The following is a 22,438-nucleotide window of genomic DNA, read 5'->3' as shown; positions in this document are numbered from 1 at the left end:
ACGTTTTAAAAGAGAAGCATCAGAACTGCATTAATAATAACCCGTACATTCAAATATGTTTCTCGATTGCTGTTGCCTACTTTATAGCAAAGGCTGTGAAGTGCACGACTCCTGCTCAAGCAACATGTCCCCGTGTGGCCTTGTAACCCACATCAGCTTATGTTTTCCTCCTCTTGCCAGAGAGATGCTATTCCCAACTCAGTAGTTTAGTGCAGTGTATCCTATAACGATATCTCACGATTTATTTTAGCATTATGTCTGTACTTTTCCACATATGTTTTTTGCTTATTTTATCTTTGTATATTCATTTACTTTGTGAACAAATGAAGCACCACCAAATATATTTTTGCTCTTTTTAACCAACACGTGTACGCATTTTAAGTGGCCATACATAAATAGATTAATTTATAGCATAATTTCTTTGCCAGGCAGAGCCCTCACAGGGCAGAGTCGTTACAAGACAAGACATCACGAGCCATCACAGGGCAGAGTCGTTACAAGAACAGACATCGCCAGTCTGCTCCATAGCAACCGTCTGTATTTGCAAAGTATGAGTCTTTATGTTATTTTTTTAGTTTTTATATTTAGCAAAAACTGCCCAAGTACAAAAAAAATACGATTACCAATGTAACCATTATCTTAAAAGGTCTAATGAAGAATCCAATTTGCCTCTGACACTCATTGGGTCAGTGCCTGTATGTTAAACTCGTGCTTTAAATGGAAAAGGTTTACTATATTTAAGTAACGGGTTTTATTAGCTATATATGCCTTTAACTCATGTATACATTCTGCAAAATGTATTGTCTTTAAGCCACAATGTTTTCTTTTTATTGCTGCAAATTTAAAGTATTTTGGTCGAGTTCTGTTTAGTTTTGAACTATAGTTCTAAATTCCAACTCTGAATTCCAAGACTGGTGCTGCTTCCAGGGGTGTGAGTTGCTAATTATGTAGTAGAGTGAGGGAGTGAGTATTTTATGTTAGATTATTGTCTCATTCAATTATGTGCATCCTTTTAGCTGCTATTTTAGCCTGACTTCGGCACGGTTACAGCTAAATTAAACAAGAAGACATTTGATTATGATACCTGTTCTCCGTAGACGATGTTACTGGCATTGTGCATGTCAGACTAAGACAAAGAGCAGTGTTATAGTGCTTATGTGAGTGCTTAAGTTCATGTCTTAAAATGCCTCAGATGCCAAATGTAAACCATCTTGCCAGTTTCATATTTGTGTTGCATCTGAAGCGCTCATTTTGAGAACCTCTGCCAGCATCTGGAAATGTATATAGCATGCAACAAACAGACACGTTCCAAGTTCCATGCATTCGCAAGAATATTTATAAAGGGTTTCTTTCATTCATGGTTTTTCCTTGCTGTGTGTCACAAGGTCAAACTGAACAACACGCATTTTTCAAAGGGGTAAATTCTCTGAGCAGGTGGGTGCAGCCCAAGCTCCATTCAGTATGTAATCCTACAGAAAACTTGAAGTATTATTACCTTAAATGAGGAGCTTTATGGAAGTTGAAGAGTCTGTCTGTCCAACTAGGTACAGCGAAGATCCTAGAACTCCATGCAGAAACGTTGGGTGGCTTACCAGGGGCTTGCAAGGCGCTTGCTTGCTCCCACGAGGCAGAAAGGGCAGTTAGTTCTGCCACGTGAGCTATTCCGAGACACGGTAACAAAACTCGGCAGCTGCTGCTGGGCGCACGCATTGCTTCTCTAAAATGGGCAGGCTTGAATTTCCGCCTACTAAGACATTATACGGTGTCTTCGCTTAACAACATATGTCTCACTGCTCCATGGAAATAAAGGAAAGCACCAGAGGGGTGGGATAAAAAGACAGACCTGTCACGCACAAACCACTGAAGCCACACACGCGAGTCACAACGTAGAAATACTCTTTTAAAAAGACACACGTTTAATTTAAAGGCAGTGCGAAAGAAATGTTTTAATTTTATTTCTGTCTCCGTTCTAGTTGTTTACTCCCGACTTTTTATGCCTAAACTTTTAAATATAACTTTATGAATGTGATAGTAGGGCCTTTCAAAAGATGCCACACACGTGTGACCATGTTTGAACCTCGAGCCGGCCCATTGCTTACCATAGGTTGCCTTCCACATCACTCTTGTTTCCTTGCTACCTATTGGTCAGCTGTTCCTCCTGGCATCTGACTTTCTCCTGGGCTTTGGGGTCTTTATCCTGGTGTGGACCATGGAACAAGTACTGCTTCTTGTAGTCAGTGTCCTTCCAGTGGCCAGCACGTACTCTTCTTTTTAAAAATTTTATTGAACAGCATGCACTCAGAGAATGCATGCCCTGTGGTCAGTGCTTTAAATGGAAAAAAAGAAGTGCAGGTACTCACCAGGCGCGCAACAGCCATTGGGCTCACAGGGCTTCAGCCCCCCCCCGTCGTGTGTGTCAGCCCGGGCTGACACAGCTTTGCGGGCTGGCTACCATCTAATTGCAGCCGCACCCGAGTACTTAACAGGTCTTTAAAAGACCATTTACTTGTAAATTAGGCATTTGTTGTGTTTTCATCCCTTCTTTCAGTCACTCTGTCTATGGTTGGAAAAATTAGCCACCCCCGAAATATTTTTCAGCCCCTCCCGAAATTCGGCTCTAGGTGCCCGCCTGGTACTCACCATATTAAAATATGGATTCGGGGGTGGGACTTGGGCGGAAGGGGGCTATGTGGGCGGGACTACGGGGAGTGCTAAGGGACCAGGCTAGATGCACACATTTAATTTGATTGAGAGTTAATGGGTGTGCAAAACTAGCAACCCACATGCCCATGTACATAAAACACAAATCTGGGATCAGCATGCTGTGTTTTGCAGCAGGCACATGAACCCTCTGTGCTAACTTATGATGAGTCATAACTGTTATCAGATAAAGCACAGATCTTTTAAGCAAGCACTTTTGTTTACGTTTGAAAAACGGAACATGTGCAGGTAACCGAATTATTGAAATTGGGGTCGAGTTTAAAATGTCCCAATGGCGCCAACACCTCACCTGGCCTCCCAGCGAGGCTTCTGAGCCTTTGCACACTCCCACACCCACCATGACCTGAATGCGATGGCCTGGCAGAGAGGTGAGCTGAAACAAATTGCTTCTGCACTGGGCTAGCCCCTTAGGGCTGACGTGGGAATGGCCCAAAAGGTAGAGCCAAACCTGGCCTCTCAGAAAGGCCTCTGAATAGTACCTGCACTCCCAGCCTACTACAGGATGAATGTGAAGCTCCTGCCTGGGAGGGAGCATGGGAAAACCATAACCTTCAGGATGCTGAGCGGCCCTAGGGCCAAAACACTTGGCCTGGCCTCCCTGTGTGGCTTCTCAGCCTCCTCACACTCTCTTCTCTACCGTTTGCCATGGCCTCAGTGCGAAGAGTGCTTGTCAGAGGATTGCTGCAAATACACTGCTATTGTGTTTAGTTGTTCCACCTACTGAGCCCTGTATCCCGCAGGGGCCGAGTTGTGAATGGCCTAATGACCAGAGCAACACCTGTCCCGCCCCTTCCACATCTATTAAGGCTCAGTGTGACGGAATGGCAGGAAGGAATGCTTGTGAGGTCTGGCCCAAAACGACAGCCACAAAAATGGCCTCTTACTCGTCTCGGTCCCCCACCTTTAAGCATAGCGTTTTGTGCTGCGACTCGCCTACACATTCCTTAGTGGCCGAGTCAGGTGGCCATAGTGGGGGCTGGGTGGGCCGGTAGGATATTGTGGATGGTTGTCCTCCATGAAACCAGCCCACTGGTGACACTCAGGCAGGGCCAATGACTTTGCCAATTCATCAATGGCTGCTCTCCACATTACTAACCTTTATTCCCATCGGCTGTGCTACAGTTTCACTATCAGCACCTTCCTCCTCAATCTGACTCCGAACAAGTGCAGAGTACTCTGCTTTGCAAGCAGGAATCATTTCTTAGATTTCCAACAGTGACAATACATCTATTAGCAGGCTATGCTTGCACCCCTACAGTGCGTTTGACACCAAAGAGCCTGAGTGTCAAATATCACATTGTGACTGGGCCCCTCCCAAACAGCCTGCTAGCTCTAAATAAATGCATACGGGCCGCCTCCGCAGTTAGCACACTGAGGGCAGATTAGCACTCGATTATCAGAGTGCTTCACGAAAACGGACTGACTAGTCATCTGTTGTGCTTCTTTTTGTACATACCAAATTCTACTGAGCTTGGCATAATACCCCATGAGTACCAGTACTCTATTTGGACATGGAGATTTTCCGGTACTCAAGGGCAGAAAACGTAGAAGTGCCGGTACTTAGTACCGGTGAGTACCAGCCCATTTAAAGCACTGCTTGTAGTCCCTCTCTTTCCCCCATTACTGCCCTACCCTCCTCCCGGTCTCCGATGAGTCTCCTCCCTCTGACACCCCCATAGTTTTTTCTTTTTTTTTACATGTTATGCAGCAGTGGGCAGCTGAGCAATTTGACTTAAAGGCTGTGTCATAGTGCTTTTTTTTTCTTTAAGCTATGTTGCACAGCAACTTAACTTATGAAAATAACTTTGATGAAAGCAATAGATTTTGTACAATCAAAACCTATTGGCTTTGGTAATGCTTGTATCCCTTCTCTGAGTCATCCTTCGAGTGTTTGTGCATTATGCTACTCTTCTTCAGGGCTGAGAAGGCCTAGTACCGGTGAGTACCAGCCCATTTAAAGCACTGCTTGTAGTCCCTCTCTTTCCCCCATTACTGCCCTACCCTCCTCCCGGTCTCCGATGAGTCTCCTCCCTCTGACACCCCCATGGTTTTTTCTTTTTTTTTACATGTTATGCAGCAGTGGGCAGCTGAGCAATTTGACTTAAAGGCTGTGTCATAGTGCTTTTTTTTTCTTTAAGCTATGTTGCACAGCAACTTAACTTATGAAAATAACTTTGATGAAAGCAATAGATTTTGTACAATCAAAACCTATTGGCTTTGGTAATGCTTGTATCCCTTCTCTGAGTCATCCTTCGAGTGCTTGTGCATTATGCTACTCTTCTTCAGGGCTGAGAAGGCCTAGTCAGGACCAACAATCAGTTAGTAAAGTTCTAAATCAGTCGTCGACATGTACCAAGTATCTGGCAGAAGTGCTGGTAACTGAAGCTTTCTGTTCATAGGCAGATCACTTCATGCCTCTCTGCGGAACAAGAACTAGGCAATGAACATCCTTAGCCTGGTGTTTCCTTCTTTAGGTTGTTCCACCTGTCTTAACGGTGCTACCACTGAGGAGAAGGTCCAACTACATCCAAATGAAGGAGGATAGGGCCTGTGGAAGATCGTAACAGGAATGATGAGCGAGTTCTGGCTGGACCTCTTTGCCTTTGAAGATGCCACACTTCTTCCCCAGTTCTATTAGGAGGATTAGGGCCATTTGTAGCAACTCAATTTCCCAGACACAGAACGGGTAAAATCCTTCGATACATCTGGGCCATTAGTATCGGAAAGACATGGGGTGGATGCTCTGTCTTTGGGTTTGGCCTTCAAGGCTACAGTGTGCATTTCCTCAGATTCCCCTCCTCCTGAGGATGCTGAGGAAGATTTGAGCGTGGACTTCATCTGTGATCTTGGTAACCCCGTCTTGGCCAAAAAGGCCCTTGTTTCTGATCCTTCTATATATGGTAGTGATACTTCCATTCATTCTACCTTTGAGCTAATCCTTCTCCACTACAATAGTGCCTAATTTGAGCAGGTGGTTTCCGTTGCTCGGCACCAAATCGTCAGCACCAGCACTTATGTCAGCCACATGGTGGCGCTGTCCATCTACCGACTATATGCATGACTAATACTTGCCACCCAAGGCATTCTTGTAGCTTTGGGTGGCCTAGAATAGTCTGAATTGTCACACTTGTAGAAATGTCATTGTTGGTACAGTTATTGACAGCGCGGGCATGGTGGTGCAAGCTGCAATCCTCCTGACAAGGGGCCTGGTACTTCTCTCTTTTTTCTTTTTACAAATTAAGCAACTGCTCTATGCCATCCTCACCTCACTGCTCAGTGGGTGCATGACTCAGGTTCCAGTTCCAGGGGTGTTCTAGAGATGTAGCACTGGAAATTCCAAAGTCCTGGAGGTCATCTACATTGGACCTGGTACCCTGTGTTGTTAGGACAGTGGCGTAGTTTCCCTTTCTCATCTCTTCCTCGATTTTCTGTGTGATGGCTTTTTGAGGGGTTTGCCTCCCTCCACGTTATGGGCCCAGTGGATGACAGCTTCAGGGGATCACTTATTTCAGTGATACCTTTAAATGCACAGCTCATTAAGTTTCTGAAACAAACATCCTGTTTTATTTTTTCTTCCTCTGTAAGTTCATTCCACTGTTTTTCTCTAAGTGCCCCATTTGACCCTGCTTTTCTGTAAAAGATTCATGCCTGGTTGTTAGTACATTGGCCTATAGATTATTGGAGCTGTTTTTTTAAAAAAAATTCTGCACTTCAGATGAGGAAGTTGTACAATCAATAAGCATGTGACCGCACTATATATGCATAACCTCAACCACCTGCACTTGTGTATGAGCCTTATGCTTTTTCACTTTCCATCTCACATGACGTCAAGCACCTTCTTCGACAGATCATGCAGCAAAAACCCCAGCCTTTCAGGAGCCAAATATACAACTGAAGGCTGTTCAGACGAGAGAGAGGTATCTGCCCCTCTCCTGCGATGGAAAATATGACTACACCAGCAGCTTCATAGTTCTTCGATGCTTAGGAGATCTATCTGCCAAATGCCCATAGGCCTGTTGAGAGCAAATGCCCATTGGCCAGTTCAGAGCAACCAAGTCATTGATGTATCAACTATCCCGAATTTCTTCATGACAGTCTGTATGACTGGAAAGGACAGGAAGGCATACAGCATATGGTATCAGCCAGGAAGGAGTCTTCCAGAGCAACTTGCCTTGAAAAATCCAGAGAACAAAATCCCATGGGGCCTTATTTATGACGGCCTTGCGCCAGTGGTGCGTCCCTTTTAAAATGAGAAAATGTGACGCACCAGCAGCAAAAGGCCTTCATAAATAAGGCCCCATGTATTTGCATTGTACTGAGTTACAAAGAGATCCCCTTGGGGCTATGCACAATCTTAAATGCAGTTAATGGCTTCTTCCTTATCAAGGCTCCACTCAAGTGAAGAAGTCTGAAGTCTGCTGAGACCATTCGTCTATACGTCTTTTCCCTGTAAACAAACCGTATGAGGAACGTGGACTGTTATATTATGTTGTTGTGCAACCTCACAGTGTAATAAAGATGTAATTCCGGATCAGTTTCAGTCAGATTTGTGTGTTAAATCTTAGCTAAGCTATGGCTCAGAGCAGCCAGGCTTTATCAAAGGAACACGTGTAAAGCATTAATAAGTACCAAAACAATTGATTAAGAAGAAAACAAAACACAATAAAGATCCAACACCAATTTATAAAAATAGGTTGTATTTATATCTTTAAATAGACAGCTCAGTGACAAAAATCAGCTGGCGGGTTCCAGAGATATGAATTTTCTAAGGAACAATAAATGACAAATTTTCACTCAATGCAATAAATTATTGAAATCTACCACGACTCATGGTTTAGGGTTAGCCACAACAAGTAACTCTAAATTGTCACCAGTCACAGAGACCAAAAAGGTCCAGTTGGACAGTGACCTTGCAGTTAAAGTCTCCTGTCCAGTTGCAGGATCACGAGCAAACCGCCACAGAAGTCATGACGTGGTTTTGATGCAAGCGATGCAGGATGCTGAAGATGCTCAAGGATGTTGAGCAGGTGACGGGGGTCTCCCTTTGACCACCTCTTGGTCCACGAGCACGGAAAGGAAGGAGCTGCTTTGGTCTCAGGTGTCTATGTACCATGAAGTCCAGATAAGTCCAGCACAAAACCAGTTGCCACTACTCTACTGCTCTCAAGTTACAGCAAAACCAGTGATTCTCGTTAATTAGCAGTAACATCTGTGCAGGGCAATCAAACTGCTCTTCAATGACTCTCGCACAGCCTTTGAGGGTCGGGTCTCGGTTTCTAATACTGCACCTTGGCATCCCAACAGCAGGCAGGCGTTCCTGGCTACTTAATTATCCAAGAACAGACGTCTCAGCTTTTATGGCCCAGTGCCTGTCACAGGGAGTCAGCCAGCTGACTCTTGTAGTCACTCTTTCTGGTTGGTGCTTGTGGGCAATGTTTTCTTGAGTGGGTTTCCATTGGCACAGTGCTCTCTTTGCTCTTCCAAGGTACAGCAGGTGCAGTTTAGTATTTTGTGCAGCCTGTCTTTTCTGGAGACCAGGAGCAGCAGAGCAGTCCTTCTTCATTTCTTCTTCCAAGACAGGGGCAAACTGAGGTCTGGGTGCCCGGGGGTGCCACTCTTATTCCCTTTGTGAGCCCAGGGGGTTGTGGCAACTAACTAGCCAATGGGAATACTAGATCCCGCCCACCTGATGACGACTTTCTGTGAGGTGCAGCATCTAGATATTTCAGAGTACACCATTGTGCCCACTCTCAACATGGTTGAGCTCTCAATGTGTGGAGCTCCCTACCCATCCCACAGGTGTGGCTACCTGGGGGCTGCACTCCCCTTGAAAAACTGGTTTAGCAACAGCCTTTCCCTCTCTCCCTAAGATGCCAGCCTGTCTCCAAACACAAAAGAGCAGCCTGTGTGACTAGCATTTGCCCTTCAAAGGCAGCTTCCCCTTAGAAGCTTGCCTTTTGGGCTGACACCAACTCTGACCATTCCGCCAGGAGGAGGTCACACCTCTTTGTGTGGCAGGTCCCTTTTGTCCCTTCCGGAGACTGGTGTTTGCCTATTTCCATGGGGGAAAGGCTGACTCAGGGTCTGCTGCTGTCTGTAACTGGATAACCCTGGGAAACAAAGTGGCAACTTTCTAAATGTGCACTTTGTAAACTAGAGACATTAAATTCGACTTGAGCACCAAGTAGGGTTTAATGCACTAAGGGGCATATTACCAAGCAATAGCGATAATTATCGCTATTGCTTGGTTAGCGTGAAAACATTATCGCCGACTGCGCCGATTTTTAATTGCAGATAAACCTTGGTATTTCCAAGGTTTATCGCAAATGCGATAAAAATTGGCCGCAATGCATGAATATCGCTGAAAAGTCAGCGATATTCATGCATTAGCGAGCTAATGCTCTTAGCCATGTTATCCTCCTCCCATTGGATAACATGGCTAAGAACTGCTCAGGGCAGGTGTTAGCTTTTGGAGATATTCGCACTTAGCGCGAATATCTCCAAATGTTGGTAATAGGAGATAGCGATGTTAGCGACTGTTTCCAGTCGCTAACATCTTGGCGCGCCCACTTTGCATGTCATTAGTGATAAATATCACTGACATGCAAAGTGGGGCCCAAGATGGTCGCTATCTTCTACTAGCTGTCGCTAACTGGTGTTAGCCACAGCTAGGTAATAGGGAGATAATTTTATCTCCGCTTTCTTGGCTTTTAAAGCCAAAAAAGCGGAGATAAACCCCCTTGATAATATGCCGCTAAATCTTTTGGTACAGTGAAGTCTTAATTTTAATAGTCCCATTTGGAAGTTTGCACAGCTGAGCTGGTGTAGCTCCATATTCACCAATGGGGCTATTTGCCTTTCCACAGTTCCATAGTGCAGGGATTTTACTGCCAAGACATGTAAACGCGCATTTCCTTCTCCATATGCAGCACCCTGCCTTGGAAGTAGTTAGGCCTGCTTGAAGGGCGACTTATATTTATTAAAAAGAAAGATTTGCGCTGTGTTATAAGTTTAAGTGGCAACGTTGATCTAGCAGTTTAAAAAACGCTGTAACACTATACATTGGCAGAATGGGAAACATGTTTTACTTTGTCACACTTGTGGTGCCTTAATCAGTGCTGCAGTCCACGAGGGACACAGAACTTACAGGCCCTGGTACCCCTGGCCTCCTATGATAGGGACGTAACATGTTACAAGTGCTAAATGGTGATAAACCAATTAAACATATACTTTTTAAGGGTGAGAGGAAGTGCACTGTGGCATGATCAGCAGTGCCCAGCTCATTATAGAGTCATTACACCTAATAGTCGAACAGTAATAAAAATGGGGGTGAACCTGCAAAAAGCCTTTTCCTCACACGCTTCATGGGGGTAGAGGTCTCTCATGATTGGCCAAAGCAACAGAAATCCAGCCCTTCCCTTCAACTTCAAAGAGCCCACTTCCCTACGCTTGCGTATAGGGTGCATAACAACAGTATGGATAGTTGCCAAAAGCAAAACACGCAGAACTAAATCCTTTGAATCATTCCATCTCACTATCTGCAAGTCACCCTCGATTTTGTGACCAATGAGTCCTCAACAACTAAACTCACCAATTCTTACCGGAGTAGTCAGAAGAACTCAGGATGCCATGAGGTCTAATAACCTCCAAAAAGTGAACTGCCTGTATAGTTAACAAGGTAAGAACACTGAACTTAGAATGTCTGCCTTTAACTAAAAAAAAACATACTTTGTGCTGTAATAATTGGATATGAAAATATGCACCCGTCTCACCTTGGGATACCACGTAGTCTCCGTTTCTTAGCAGTGTCAAGATCTAAGCCAAATATACCATCTTAAATGTTCTCTTTGTTCTTGTATTTTTTCACCACCCTTTCATCTTTCTCCATATGGAACTCGAAAATACCTGCTGTAAGGCCTTATATTTAATTTTTTTGTGTCATCTGCTCTGTTGCCTGATTCCTCAGGAATTGTGAAACTTCCGAAAACTTTCTCTCTGCCCTTCTGTTCTCAAGTTTTACACCCAAGGGAAGTAGGAAAGAATTCTCTTGCCTGGAAGACTGCATACCTATTTTATGATATTTAGGACACACCAATGTTTGCCACTCCAATACGATCTGCTAACCACCAGTGTACCATGCTTTAAAGGGGTTACTGATGTAGCTTTCTTGGGTCACTTACACAACTGTTGCCTAAACCAGTGGTGCCATCTTCTGTTTTATGTGTGTGTCCTGTGGCATTGATAGTTTCCTACATGAGACCATATCACAAAAGATTGACTCCTACTAAACGTAGGCCTTTGCTGAGTGAGAGGCAACAATAAGTATTATTACATAAGGGCTTATCTGCCCCAGTGACAGTCCCTCTGATTGCACTCTTTTGATAGGTGCAAGTATAACTAATAAATAACTACACAGAACCCTGTCCAACATCATGACCCGAATAGCCATAGAAACTGACACAGCTTGAGCCATGAGTGATGCCTTTGAGACGAGGTAGCAATGTAGTGATTTCTTAATTGATGATATTGTTAAGTCAAAATGTCAGTCATAGCGTCACACAAAAAACACTAAAATTCAGCAGGTATAGTTTACTGAGCTTACTAGAACTTGTGCCCCGATGCCCTGCCCATGGCCCCACATATCACATCAACCATGACATTTAGGGCCAGATGTAGGTGGCCCAATACCGGTCGGTAACGGCCGAAATTACCGAATTTCGGCCGTTATCGACCGTTATTGGGCATTTGTGATGTAGGTGGCCTAAATTGCAAAATCGGTAATTTACCGATTCGGTATTTTAAGGAATCAGTAAATTACCGATTCCTTAAAATACCGAATTGATAAATTACCGAATATGTAATGTTAGGAGCACTCAAATTAGTGCTTTTCCCATTTTAGGATTCGTTATTTACCACCAACTATAAGTTGGTGGTAAATAAGGAATACCTTTGAAAATGCAAATCTGTGCATTTTCAACTGTGCCATGTGGCACACATACATGCCCTTAGGGCATGTATGTGTGCCACATCTGCACACAAGCACGATTCAGGGTGCAACAGGGTGTTAAAGTAACACCCTGGCACCCTTGAAAGTGTCCCCCATTTTACCGAATCGGTAAATACCAAATCTTACCGATTCGGTAATTTTTACCGATTTTTTTGCTACATAGCATTTACCGATTCTAAAATACCGAATCTGTAAAATTCGGTATTTTAGAATCAGTAAATGTACTTTACCTACATCTGGCCCTTAATGACATCATTGTTGACATCACTGATAACATTCCGACTTGCCAAATCGTGTCTCACTGATTGCCCACAAGAGGTTGGCTATCTGTAAAGTTTGTTCAGGGTGAGGTTTGAACATAGTAGGTGCTTACTCTTCTAATGGGCCTTTAGTGTCTGGAGAGAGTGGCTGCTACATGAAGAGTTGTGCATAGGAGTCTAGACTGGATGCACCAGGTAGATGCCCACACTTGTGTGCTTGATTGCCCACAAGAGGTTAGCTATCTGCTAAGTGTTCGGTACAGGGTGAAGGCTGCGTATAATAAGGGACTTGGGTATGTAGAAGCAGGGTGCTATCTGTGGAGCTGTTCTGCATAGGGAAAAAACTGTTCACAAAAGGTTCTTTCCCATCCTTGCTTGGTTGATTGCCCATGGGAGGTCTGGTTTCCACAAAGGATTCAGTTAAGGACAAAGGATGTGCATAGTAGGTGTTGGCCAAATACTGGGTCTTGGGTGTCTGGACGGGGTAGGATCTCCATGAAAAGTTGTTCACAGAGTAAAGATTGTCTACAGCTCTGGCTTGCCCACTCTTGTCCTGTTGATTGCCCATGTGTTCAGTTAGCCACAAAGTGTTCGGTACAGGGCGAAGGTTGCAGGTAGTAGGACCTTGATTCACCCAAGGGAGGTTGTGTGTACGTGAATGTAATTTATGGTATACATATTTCTGCACAATTTAATGCTTAGCTACTTATCTGAAATCAACCCTCTACTGGTTAACAGAGTAATTTGAACCTACGTCAACAGTGATGTCACAGTTATGTCCTCAATTATGTCATTTTCGGTCTCATCTCTGATGTCATTGAACATGTCATGAGTGATGTGATATGTGAGATCATAAGCAGAGCATGGTAGAGGCACATGTTGTAGTTAGCTCAGTAAACTATAGCTGGTGAATTTCTGTGTTTTTCTGCATTTAAAACATGGCGTTATGGCTGAAATGTTCACCTAACTATAAAGTCACTTTAACCTTTGTTTTTTTCAGTGAATTACTAGGGTTTTGTTTTCTAACGTGGATATTATTACCACATCTAATTAAAATGTCACATTAACCTAACGTTTTAAGTAAATAACTGTTTTTTATTAACATAAAGCAACATCTTATTACCATACCTAACTATAAAGTCACTTTAACATTCGGTTTTTTTCAGTGAATTTCAGTTTTTATTTCTTTAACAGGGCATACGATCTTATTACCATTCTCTGTGGGCTGTCAACCTCCCTCTGCACCTAACCCCGCAGTGCACGGCCGAAGGCGTCAAAGGGGTCTGCAGCCAGACCCTGCAACTAAACCAGCCTGGCAGACACACCTTCGCCACACACTGCCGAAGACCGCAAGCGTTGTGGTGTTGTGTGTAAGGCCTGATGTTATTTGAGATAGCACCAATGATATCATTGAACATGTCATGAGAGGTGTAATATGTGAGATTATAAGCAGTGCATGCCACAGGCATAAATTATAGTTAGACTAAGCAAACTATGTCTGATGAATTTTGGGGTTTTGTTCTTTTAAAATTGATTTTTTAAGTCACATTTTCAACAAACTATAGCCTTGCTTCAACCTTTGTTTTTTAGTGAATGTAACATACACACAACCACACACAGAAATGTAATAAAGTATTACGGTTAGGTGCATAACATTATTTTTAAAATATCTTACCTACAAAGTAAACGACTCTGAAGTAAAGGTACTAAAGCGCACTTGTGATGTAATGACTCTGGATGTAACTACTGCTATGTAATGACGCAATATAGGACCCGCGAAGTAATATTAGCATACCGTCTTTATAGGCTGCATAATTGTGAACCTTGGGAGTAGAGGTGGACCCCACTAATCTGGCAACATTTTGCATTGACTGACAGACACTACTCATTCACAATCACCAGGGTCTGTAAATACAAGGATTAAATGACAGGCTATTAAATCATGTAGTGTTTTAAAATTCACTAATATTAAAACATTTTACCAACATCATCGAGCTATTGTCTTATCTCAAGATAAATAGCTTACAGAAACAACTTTGCTGTTTATTAATTTGTTTTGGTGATGAGGGATTTACACAATGTGTTCCTTTTTTAGCTAATTCATAAACGCATGGAATAGAAAGTTGTTACTATGAATTTGTTGTCTCGATATGAATCAATCCAGCAAGAATCTTTGACCTAAAATGGTATGTCCTTAGACTTTCTGGCACTGCGAAATGTTGCATAAATGTGTTTCTTTTCAGATTCAAGAACTACTATAATGTAAAATAGAAGGCACCTATAGGCTCACATTGCCTGAAATAGTAATGACCAATGAAGTGCTCCCCCAAAGGTACTTATTCTTCATAATGTAAAAACTGTTGGGGTCCCCATCATTACTACTACCCATTAACAATCCTAGCGAGTACCCTGTTTAAATTATCATCTTCGTCTAAAAATAATGAGGTCTTCTTCACCAGTGTAACATTGTCCTCTTGTCACTAGTGTCGAAGTAGCTCTTCCAATATGTACATACCTGCACTAGCCTACTTTATCATTCCTCATGGTAACAGCACCACACACCTTGATTTGGTTATTTGGGGACACAATTCCCTCAACATCATGAGAGTATCATCGGAACTGTTTTACAAGACAGGGCATTTGCAGATTAATCTACAGAAATCACTGTTTACACTTTCAGATATGATATCCCAAACTTGCAGTGGACATGCCGTCCCAGATATTTCTCCAATGGCAGAATCTTTTTTGCAGGCGAAAGAGAGTATATGTTGGAATATTGTCTCCGCCTATACTCCGGATACATGGCAGCATTACTTGTGCAGTCCGGAGTGTTGAGCAGCGCTTCCTGAAACTCTGCAAGTGATAATTCTCTTCCGCTTTGACTGGGATTTTTCTTTTTAGTATTCAATGGTGACAGCTTTGGTCCTTAGGTATTCATTCAGGGCTTCCTCACCTGAAAAGACACAAGAGTGAGTGAATAATTACAAAAATGCCATTATGTATACTCTTTTAATAAAACTATGAATCAGTATTAAACAGTTACACCAACACCAAAGAATCATGACCTAGTCCACAATAATCGTAGAGAGCAGATACATGTAAGTAAACATAGTAGACCGCATGGTACACACAAAGCCGTTGATATACAATGTTATAATGTGACATCTTATGATACCAGCCGGGCCCATCCATTTTGCCTGTTTCTGGAAGTGCTATTGTGATCCAGAGCCTTTTGTGTTTATTTAATGTATGTGTTTCAACCAACAATGCTGTCTTTACATAAATTTAATAAGCTACACAGCCTACCATCAGCTGAGACTCCACCAATAAAATACTTAAAAATCACAATCCATATTATAGCTCCTTCCCACCTGGATGGTTGAGACACCTTGCTCACCATCATGCTACATAATCTATTCTGCTTCACTGTCCTACCCAACACTACGATGCCCATTGAATTAAAGTTGCGCCCTGCGCAATCCAGAAAAATTAGCTGCATACATTATATGGCCCCATAAGTGTAAACCTACGACTTGAAGACTTATTCATGTTTTGAAAGACTAATTTGCATTGTCATTGCCTGCTGTAGCTAGCCACTGCATAATACTGTGCTCGATATGGGACAGACTGCAGGACTCGCAATTGAAGAAGTTGCAAGTTACTTACAGTTATAAGAAACTAGTGTCATTGATGAGTATAAGTGATGCAAGTGCTATGATCCTGGCTTTTGGACCAAACAACTTTACTTTTAATCCAAGTGTGCCCAGTAGCCCACATATCATGTGACTGTGGTTCACTCCTGTCGCCCAATATTATAAATATAATTGTAATTTCAACAATATTGAAGTGTACCGTGTCCTGTTTTAAGATTTCCTAGGAACAGGTCACATGCCTCGTTGCCATCAAATCTTGGTTTCTGTAACCTGGCTCCCACACACCACATTTCATATTTAAGATACTTTTGCTACAATAATGTTCTCCGTAAATTGTGCTGGTTCAAGGTCTGCTTTGTGACACAATCTAAAAATAAATCGAGCTTTTCAGTGTATAGTTCATCTTTCTCTCCGGTACTATATATACTCGTTTGCCACACAACTAAAAATTATTTAACATATTTGTGCACAATACCATGATCTGAATTAGTCTTGTTGCCCTGTTTGTTATCTTTAGTCAAATTATATAGATCATTATTAAAAAAATGAAAATTCCTTCTTTCTGTACCAAAGATCATGCTGAGAACACCCCAAAGGGGAAGTCAAGTTTTACCTAAATCTTTCCCGAATCCGGACTGTTTGAAGCCCCCGAATGGACATGCCACGTCTGTCTTGTTGTATGTGTTGATGAATACGGTCCCAGCTTGGAGCTTCTCGCTGACATACAATGCTTTGCTAATGTCACGGGTAAACACCCCAGAAGCCAAGCCAAATTCTGTTCCGTTGGCACGTCTCAGTACGTCGTCTATGTCACTAAAAAATATAAAGCCACAGTGAATGTTGTGTTGCCACTTATGCTAAAAAAGATATGCATGTGTACTCCTGTAATTTAAATTGGGCCATTCTGAAACTTCAGGACAAATCACTGAGAGCACTTAACAAAAAAGCTAAGAGATAGATTTATCAAGCCTTTGTGCTGGTGCAATCATCACAAAAAATGGTGCAAACTGGCATAACGGAGTGAATTGGGACTACTTTACAGCACAAATCATGATTTTGAATAGGAAAGTAGTACTAAATTAACACAAAGTAGCATGTTGCACTATTGTGCATCAAGCAGGCGTACCATGGGTTGTACATGGGTGTTCCAATGCAACCACGCACAAATTTTGACACAAAACCCAATCTATTAAAAATGGCAAACAAGGCTTTGTGCCAAGAATTTGCAGCTCCTCAAGGCAGGTGTAACGTTGGAGAAAAGTTGCATTGTACAACACGCATACAAACTTGGGAAAGTATTAAACTATGTGTGTCCAAGCATAGTATTTTGTAATAGAAGGGTGCTCTTTCAGTTCAAAACCTAAGCAAAGCATTACACAAACTCTCCTGCCACCCTGGTGCCAGGGTGTTTGCATGGTGCCAGGTAACCAAAAGTGCGGCAGCACAGCGGGAGAGAGAACTATCACAAAATGTTACAAAATACGTTGCTGTTCTGCTTTCTTCCTTTGACACAACTAAGCACAGCAACTTACATTATTGTGCTGCGTTGCATCAATTCTTTGTAGCTTTGCCCCTAAATCTGGTGTGAACATGAACTGATAAACCATATTTTCAAGTTGAATTAATATTTATTTTCTTAAAAACGACTGTAGCCAATGTGTTTCGACCTAAAGGTCTTCCTTAGGGCAATAACAATAACAGTAGTAAAACTTAGTTCATTATAGTTTCTTTTTTTTTTCTAAACATCAACTCGGCCCCTCACTCTAAATGGGAGAGCTAAATGGACCTCTTATTCCTTAAGTACACCAACAAAGTGAATATAGTTTGTTGAGTGACTTCTTAGTGGACTATTCCAAATTAATTTCAGTGCGGACATGGGTTTTTAGTCCATGTCTATTTGTTATATGTAAGAACCCCTCCCGCTGCGTAGCCAAAATCGTCACAACTTTAACTACGTGGCGGGAGCGGTTCTTACATATACCAAGTTGAACTTCAGAAAAAAAAGAAACTTTAATGAACTAAGAGATACTACTGTTATTGTTATAGCCCTGAAGAAGACCTTTGGGTTGAAACGCGTTGCTACGGTTGTTTTTAAGAAGATTTTTTCAATAATGAAACAAAGAAACAAGAACCTGCTGAATTGATGTGCTTCTTCTTACTTTGCTTGTACTTGTAAATGATATTAATCTCTTCATATGTTGGAGTATTGAATCCCTGTTTTTGTCGCAAATTTATAGGATTTATATCCTAGGAGGTTTAAGGGGTATTGAGCCTCTGATTCTTTGAACCCTTGAATATTGTAAAATATCACCATTTGTTGAAATTGAGATAGGTGCATTTGTAATTACCCCATACCCCTTGTTCTGTGTCTATTGTAATATTTATTTTAGCTTCTTTAAAACAAATATGGCAATTCCATACAGCGTATAGAATTGGATCTGAAATATTGTCATTGTATTATTTCAGAAATGGAGGAGAAATCCAGAATATCAGAAAAGAGAAGATAAGTATGTATGTGTTGGTTTATATTAGTGTGAGAGACATACTAATTTCTTTTGGATCTAGTATTTATCAGCACATGTAAAAATGAGTAAAGCCAGAGATTAACAATACAGTATGAAAATGTACAATTCAAAGTTCATATCAGTAAATATGGAATTTAGATAATGTTATATAAATAATAAAATGGGCTGGTGGTACATTCACCTAATACAAAAAATGTGTTATATTATCATCTTGAACAACTACTTTCACATAAAAATGATCAAGGCTATTATTTCAGTGTTTCTTATATCTGTTTAAGTCAGCTATATAACTTATTTGACGGACTCACACAAAAATATGCATTCATATAGTGTATACGCAGATGATATGTTGTTAACCTAGTAGAGTGTGAGGAGGGGTCATAACTTCCATAGGGAGAAGAGTCAAGTGGATCATGCTCTTCGTCCTACCCATCAACAGTTGTAATAAATTCCATACTATATTCTATGCGTCTAAGTACATGGTTTATATCAATGTATTTTTGATTCATATTTTAAAAAAAGATATTCAACTAAAACCAGAAGTGCACTTTGCATTGTAGTAGTTAATGAGTAAATTGAGAGTTTATTATTCCACTTCCACTAAATAATGTATATTATTGGCCAAAGATAGTATACACTGGCATGCAGATATTTTACACTCTGGTACTCGCCACAGTGTTGTTATGGTTTAGACGCAGTTTGCATGAAACAGGATCTGCTGTGCCTAGAGCAAGCGTCACGTCATTTACAGGTACTGGAAACGCAATGCAAGCTTCAGAAACCAATCCAGGTTTTGCAGAACAGATTTGGAACTCCCTGGAAAGGCACCACATAGGCCCAAGAGGCTTGTCCTGGGTTGATGGTCCACATGGATGAAGCATGCCCTGTACTCACAGATCGAAGCAAAGGTCTGCAAATCCCCCCAAAAATTAAACACATAATAAAGCATGGCAACGTCTAAGCTGGGTTGTCCAATCCGAATGTGTAGCAATTACTGGCTGCCTGAGGCAGTTTTGGCACAGGGCTAAGCCAGAGGCAGGCCATGAAGCCGTCCCCTACTGCACGTGGCTGAAGGACATGAGCAGCCGGAGTTTGCCGTACACACAATGTTGGTTGTGCGTAAAGGACGAGTCTTGTTTGGCAAAAGGCTTGGCCAGAGGCCACGTGCAGCATGCACTGGCGCCCACAAAGGATTAGGCGTAACCTGGCTGGAAGCCACATTCTGGAGCTACTTCTCCTAGGCACTGGCTGGCTGGCCTGGCAAGATACTCAAAACAATCAATTGCAAATGGTACAGGAAAAAAAGCAGTCTAGTAAGAGGATTCCATGGTGGGCAACCATATCTGGCGAATTTCATTTGTTTTACACAATTGAGCTAGAATCATGACTCTGTTTTTAAGTGAATATATACATAAAATAGCTTTAATTTTATTATATTCAACAGATACATGTTGAGATGTCCTACCCGTCACTAAATTTAGAGATAATCATCACGGGCCCAAAGGATTCCTCCTTAGCGATGTACATCTGATCCTCCACATTGGTAAATATTGTTGGTTCAAAAAAGAAACCTAAATGTAAAGATAAAAGAATTATAGAAATTAAAACCTATATAAAAGCAAACAGTCATTCTCCCTACTTAAATCCTTCAAATCCCATTAAAGCTGTAGTTTTACCCATGATATCTGAACATGGAATTACAAAGAGCCACTGCATCGACCAATATATTTGTTTAATTTCCCATGTCATATAGTTGCAATGCTTTTGTGAGATCAGAAGAGTTTGCAGATAAAGTAGCACCTTAGGACTTGCATTAGTGTCCCACACAGAACAATGTATTTGCTTGCATACAGGTAGGAACACTGACATGTGTAATGTACCTATCCACTTTCAACTCTTGTATTACAGCGTGACCATTATTTTAGCTGCATAGTGGATGGCTTTGAGCTGTATCTTGAACCATAACTATATCATGTCCAGGATCATATATCTGGTTCTCAAATTGCTGTAATGCAAAATGGCGGGACACAAAAATCATTTTTTTCTAGGAAAAACATGTGAAATTCAAATGTGAATGTGAATGTTTTGAGCTTATATAGCGCACAGCTACCCGCAGTGGGTTTCCCGGCGCTTGCTTAGGGAACCCGTCCTGGTATTCCCCTGTGAGATAACCCCGGCAGGGTATCCATCAGGTGAAAGCCAGGCATCCCACCGCGAGGGGCCGTTGTGGAGATTAAGCAAGCTATTGCCCAGAGTCGCAGAGTGTGAACCCGTGAGTCGAGAAGGCACCGGAGCGAGAATTATCGAGTCCGTGGAATTTTTTTTTAGCCCAAGACCTGCCGAGGCAGGGAATTGAACCCTGGTCCAGGGCCGATCTCAGCTTCCGGGTCTGCCGCCTCTAACCCCTGAGCCACACTTCTTCAATTCAACATTGCAGTGATTAAAAATCCCTTCATTGGCAGTATCTGATGGCTGTTAGATGGCCCATGTGAAAAAAATTATGCCCTTAGATCAGTAGCCAGAGACAGGTAAATCATTCAAGCACAATCAGAGATAAATTCCACTCTTACTGACTATGTCAGAAGAAATGACAGCAATGAACTGGAAAATGTAAATTATGCTTCACTCTGAATACTACTTCAAAAGGAATTTGGTGGGGACAACATAGCGCTCTTTCACTTGTCACTAGCTACACTCTATCATCTATGTGGATAAACAGATTTCATGATTCTCAAACTGACTCATCATACCCACACTAGACTCAGAAAACACAAAATGCGAATGTGAAAAAGTGTCTTCATAATCCTATATATCTCTCGCTAGAAAACTCATGACCATCCATGTAGGGTGCACATTTGGGTTTCCACGTATCTTCATCATAACATAACCCATAAATGAGCTAATATGAGAACACAATGGATCTCCACGTCTTGTGGTGTATGCAGGTTGTCAGCCTCGCGTGTGAAGACAGAACTTCCTTGGAGCCAGCAATATATTTGCAGTGCCCTGTATTTCATTAACCACAGGTGTGGTATGAACCACTCCAGCACCATGCTTACTAATATACTGCACTAACCCTCCATCCACCCAGTCCATAGAGGCCCTGTATATGGTAGAGAAAGCTTTAACTTCAGTTCTGATTCACAACATCTTTCAGGGATCTTAAAGACATTCAAGGGCAATGGCGAAAACAAAATGGCTAAGTCATTGTTCACCACAGCTTCTGAAGATCCTAATTACAGGCAAATAGTTTGAAAATTGAGCCCTTCACTACTTAGTAATAAAGTTGCGAATCCTTTAGTACACTTCCATTCTAATGCCATTTTGGGTGGTGAAGTACTGCACAGATCCTTACAAAAAGCTTTGTGAATAGATAAACCAGAACTCCGCCCGAGAATTGATTTGTACTGTAGTGCCATGAATGCACAATATGCAAACATGCCCACCATGCAGCACTGTTCATATTCGCTGTGGGATTATTCTTTACATAGTCTATAATCAGGGCTATGGTCCTACTGACTCTGATCACATCTTCCATTTTGTTCCTGGAAGCAATAAAGGGAAAAGCATAATGCAGATGGTCCGTCTACCAGACTTGGAGTAGTTATTCCCACCAGAGGTGGTGTGCCCACTGCTAACAGTCTTGAAGTAGAAATCTAAGGGAGTCAGGATGATTATTCGCCACCTTAGAGAGATGGGCTGCTGAGGTTGAATCTTATTCTGCATAGCTCATTATGAATGGTGCACAGCCTTGCAGATCTGACAGCCTATGGGCCCTCAGTCCTTGCTGATGTAGCGTGCATTGATAGTGGTGTAGGCTAACAACAGCACATTCTTAGATTGTGCTTAGTACCAGGAAGCGTGAAGATCAACAGAATTCGCTGTGAGCTACGGATGAGATGGGTAACCTCCAACTCAAACTATGAGTTGACAACAATTGTCAGATCTCCAGTGCGGTTCTCCAACCAAACACCAACGTGCTTGCTACTTACACAACCTGATGGCGTGTTTTGAAAGGAATCCCACTAGGCTATAGATGGAGTGTCTCCACCAGTTAAGAAAAGTAACCAACTAGAGTGATATTGTATTGCCCCTTGAGATACCACATTTTGTTTACTTGATATTTTATTTACCCTTCCATCCCAGTTAGCAGATTTGCTCAAAATCTCTGGTGGATTAAGGGGCCTTAGAAGTCAGAAAACCTTTTTGAACCTCTAAAGTTTACACTACTACCACACAGAGACAGTCACTCTACAGGGCGGCCATGACAGC

At 42.1% G+C, this 22,438-nt stretch overlaps 2 protein-coding genes across 2 annotated transcripts in view; both read right to left on the bottom strand.

Moving 5' to 3' along the window:
- Positions 1-1,634, bottom strand: part of SLC41A3 (solute carrier family 41 member 3) — a 204,432-nt gene extending 202,798 nt beyond the window's left edge. Inside the window, exon 1 of the mRNA XM_086939266.1 lies at positions 1,496-1,634. The gene's annotated coding sequence lies outside the window, so the exon portion shown is untranslated. The remainder of the gene's footprint in view (positions 1-1,495) is intronic.
- A 12,299-nt stretch (positions 1,635-13,933) lies between these two features.
- The window catches only part of LOC147693023 (cytosolic 10-formyltetrahydrofolate dehydrogenase), a 243,769-nt gene continuing 235,264 nt past the window's right edge, over positions 13,934-22,438 (bottom strand). Inside the window, exons 21-23 of the mRNA XM_086939265.1 lie at positions 19,632-19,737; positions 16,255-16,454; positions 13,934-14,941 (exon numbers count right to left, since the gene is read on the bottom strand). Coding sequence (XP_086795391.1) covers positions 14,886-14,941; positions 16,255-16,454; positions 19,632-19,737 — 362 coding nt within the window. The 3' untranslated portion in view covers positions 13,934-14,885. The remainder of the gene's footprint in view (positions 14,942-16,254; positions 16,455-19,631; positions 19,738-22,438) is intronic.

Source organism: Lissotriton vulgaris, chromosome 9 (genome assembly GCF_964263255.1).
Source record: "Lissotriton vulgaris chromosome 9, aLisVul1.2, whole genome shotgun sequence".
NCBI lineage: Eukaryota > Metazoa > Chordata > Amphibia > Caudata > Salamandridae > Lissotriton > Lissotriton vulgaris.
The sequence above is the reverse complement of the archived record's forward strand: the minus strand, read 5'-3'. Positions and strand labels throughout refer to the sequence as shown.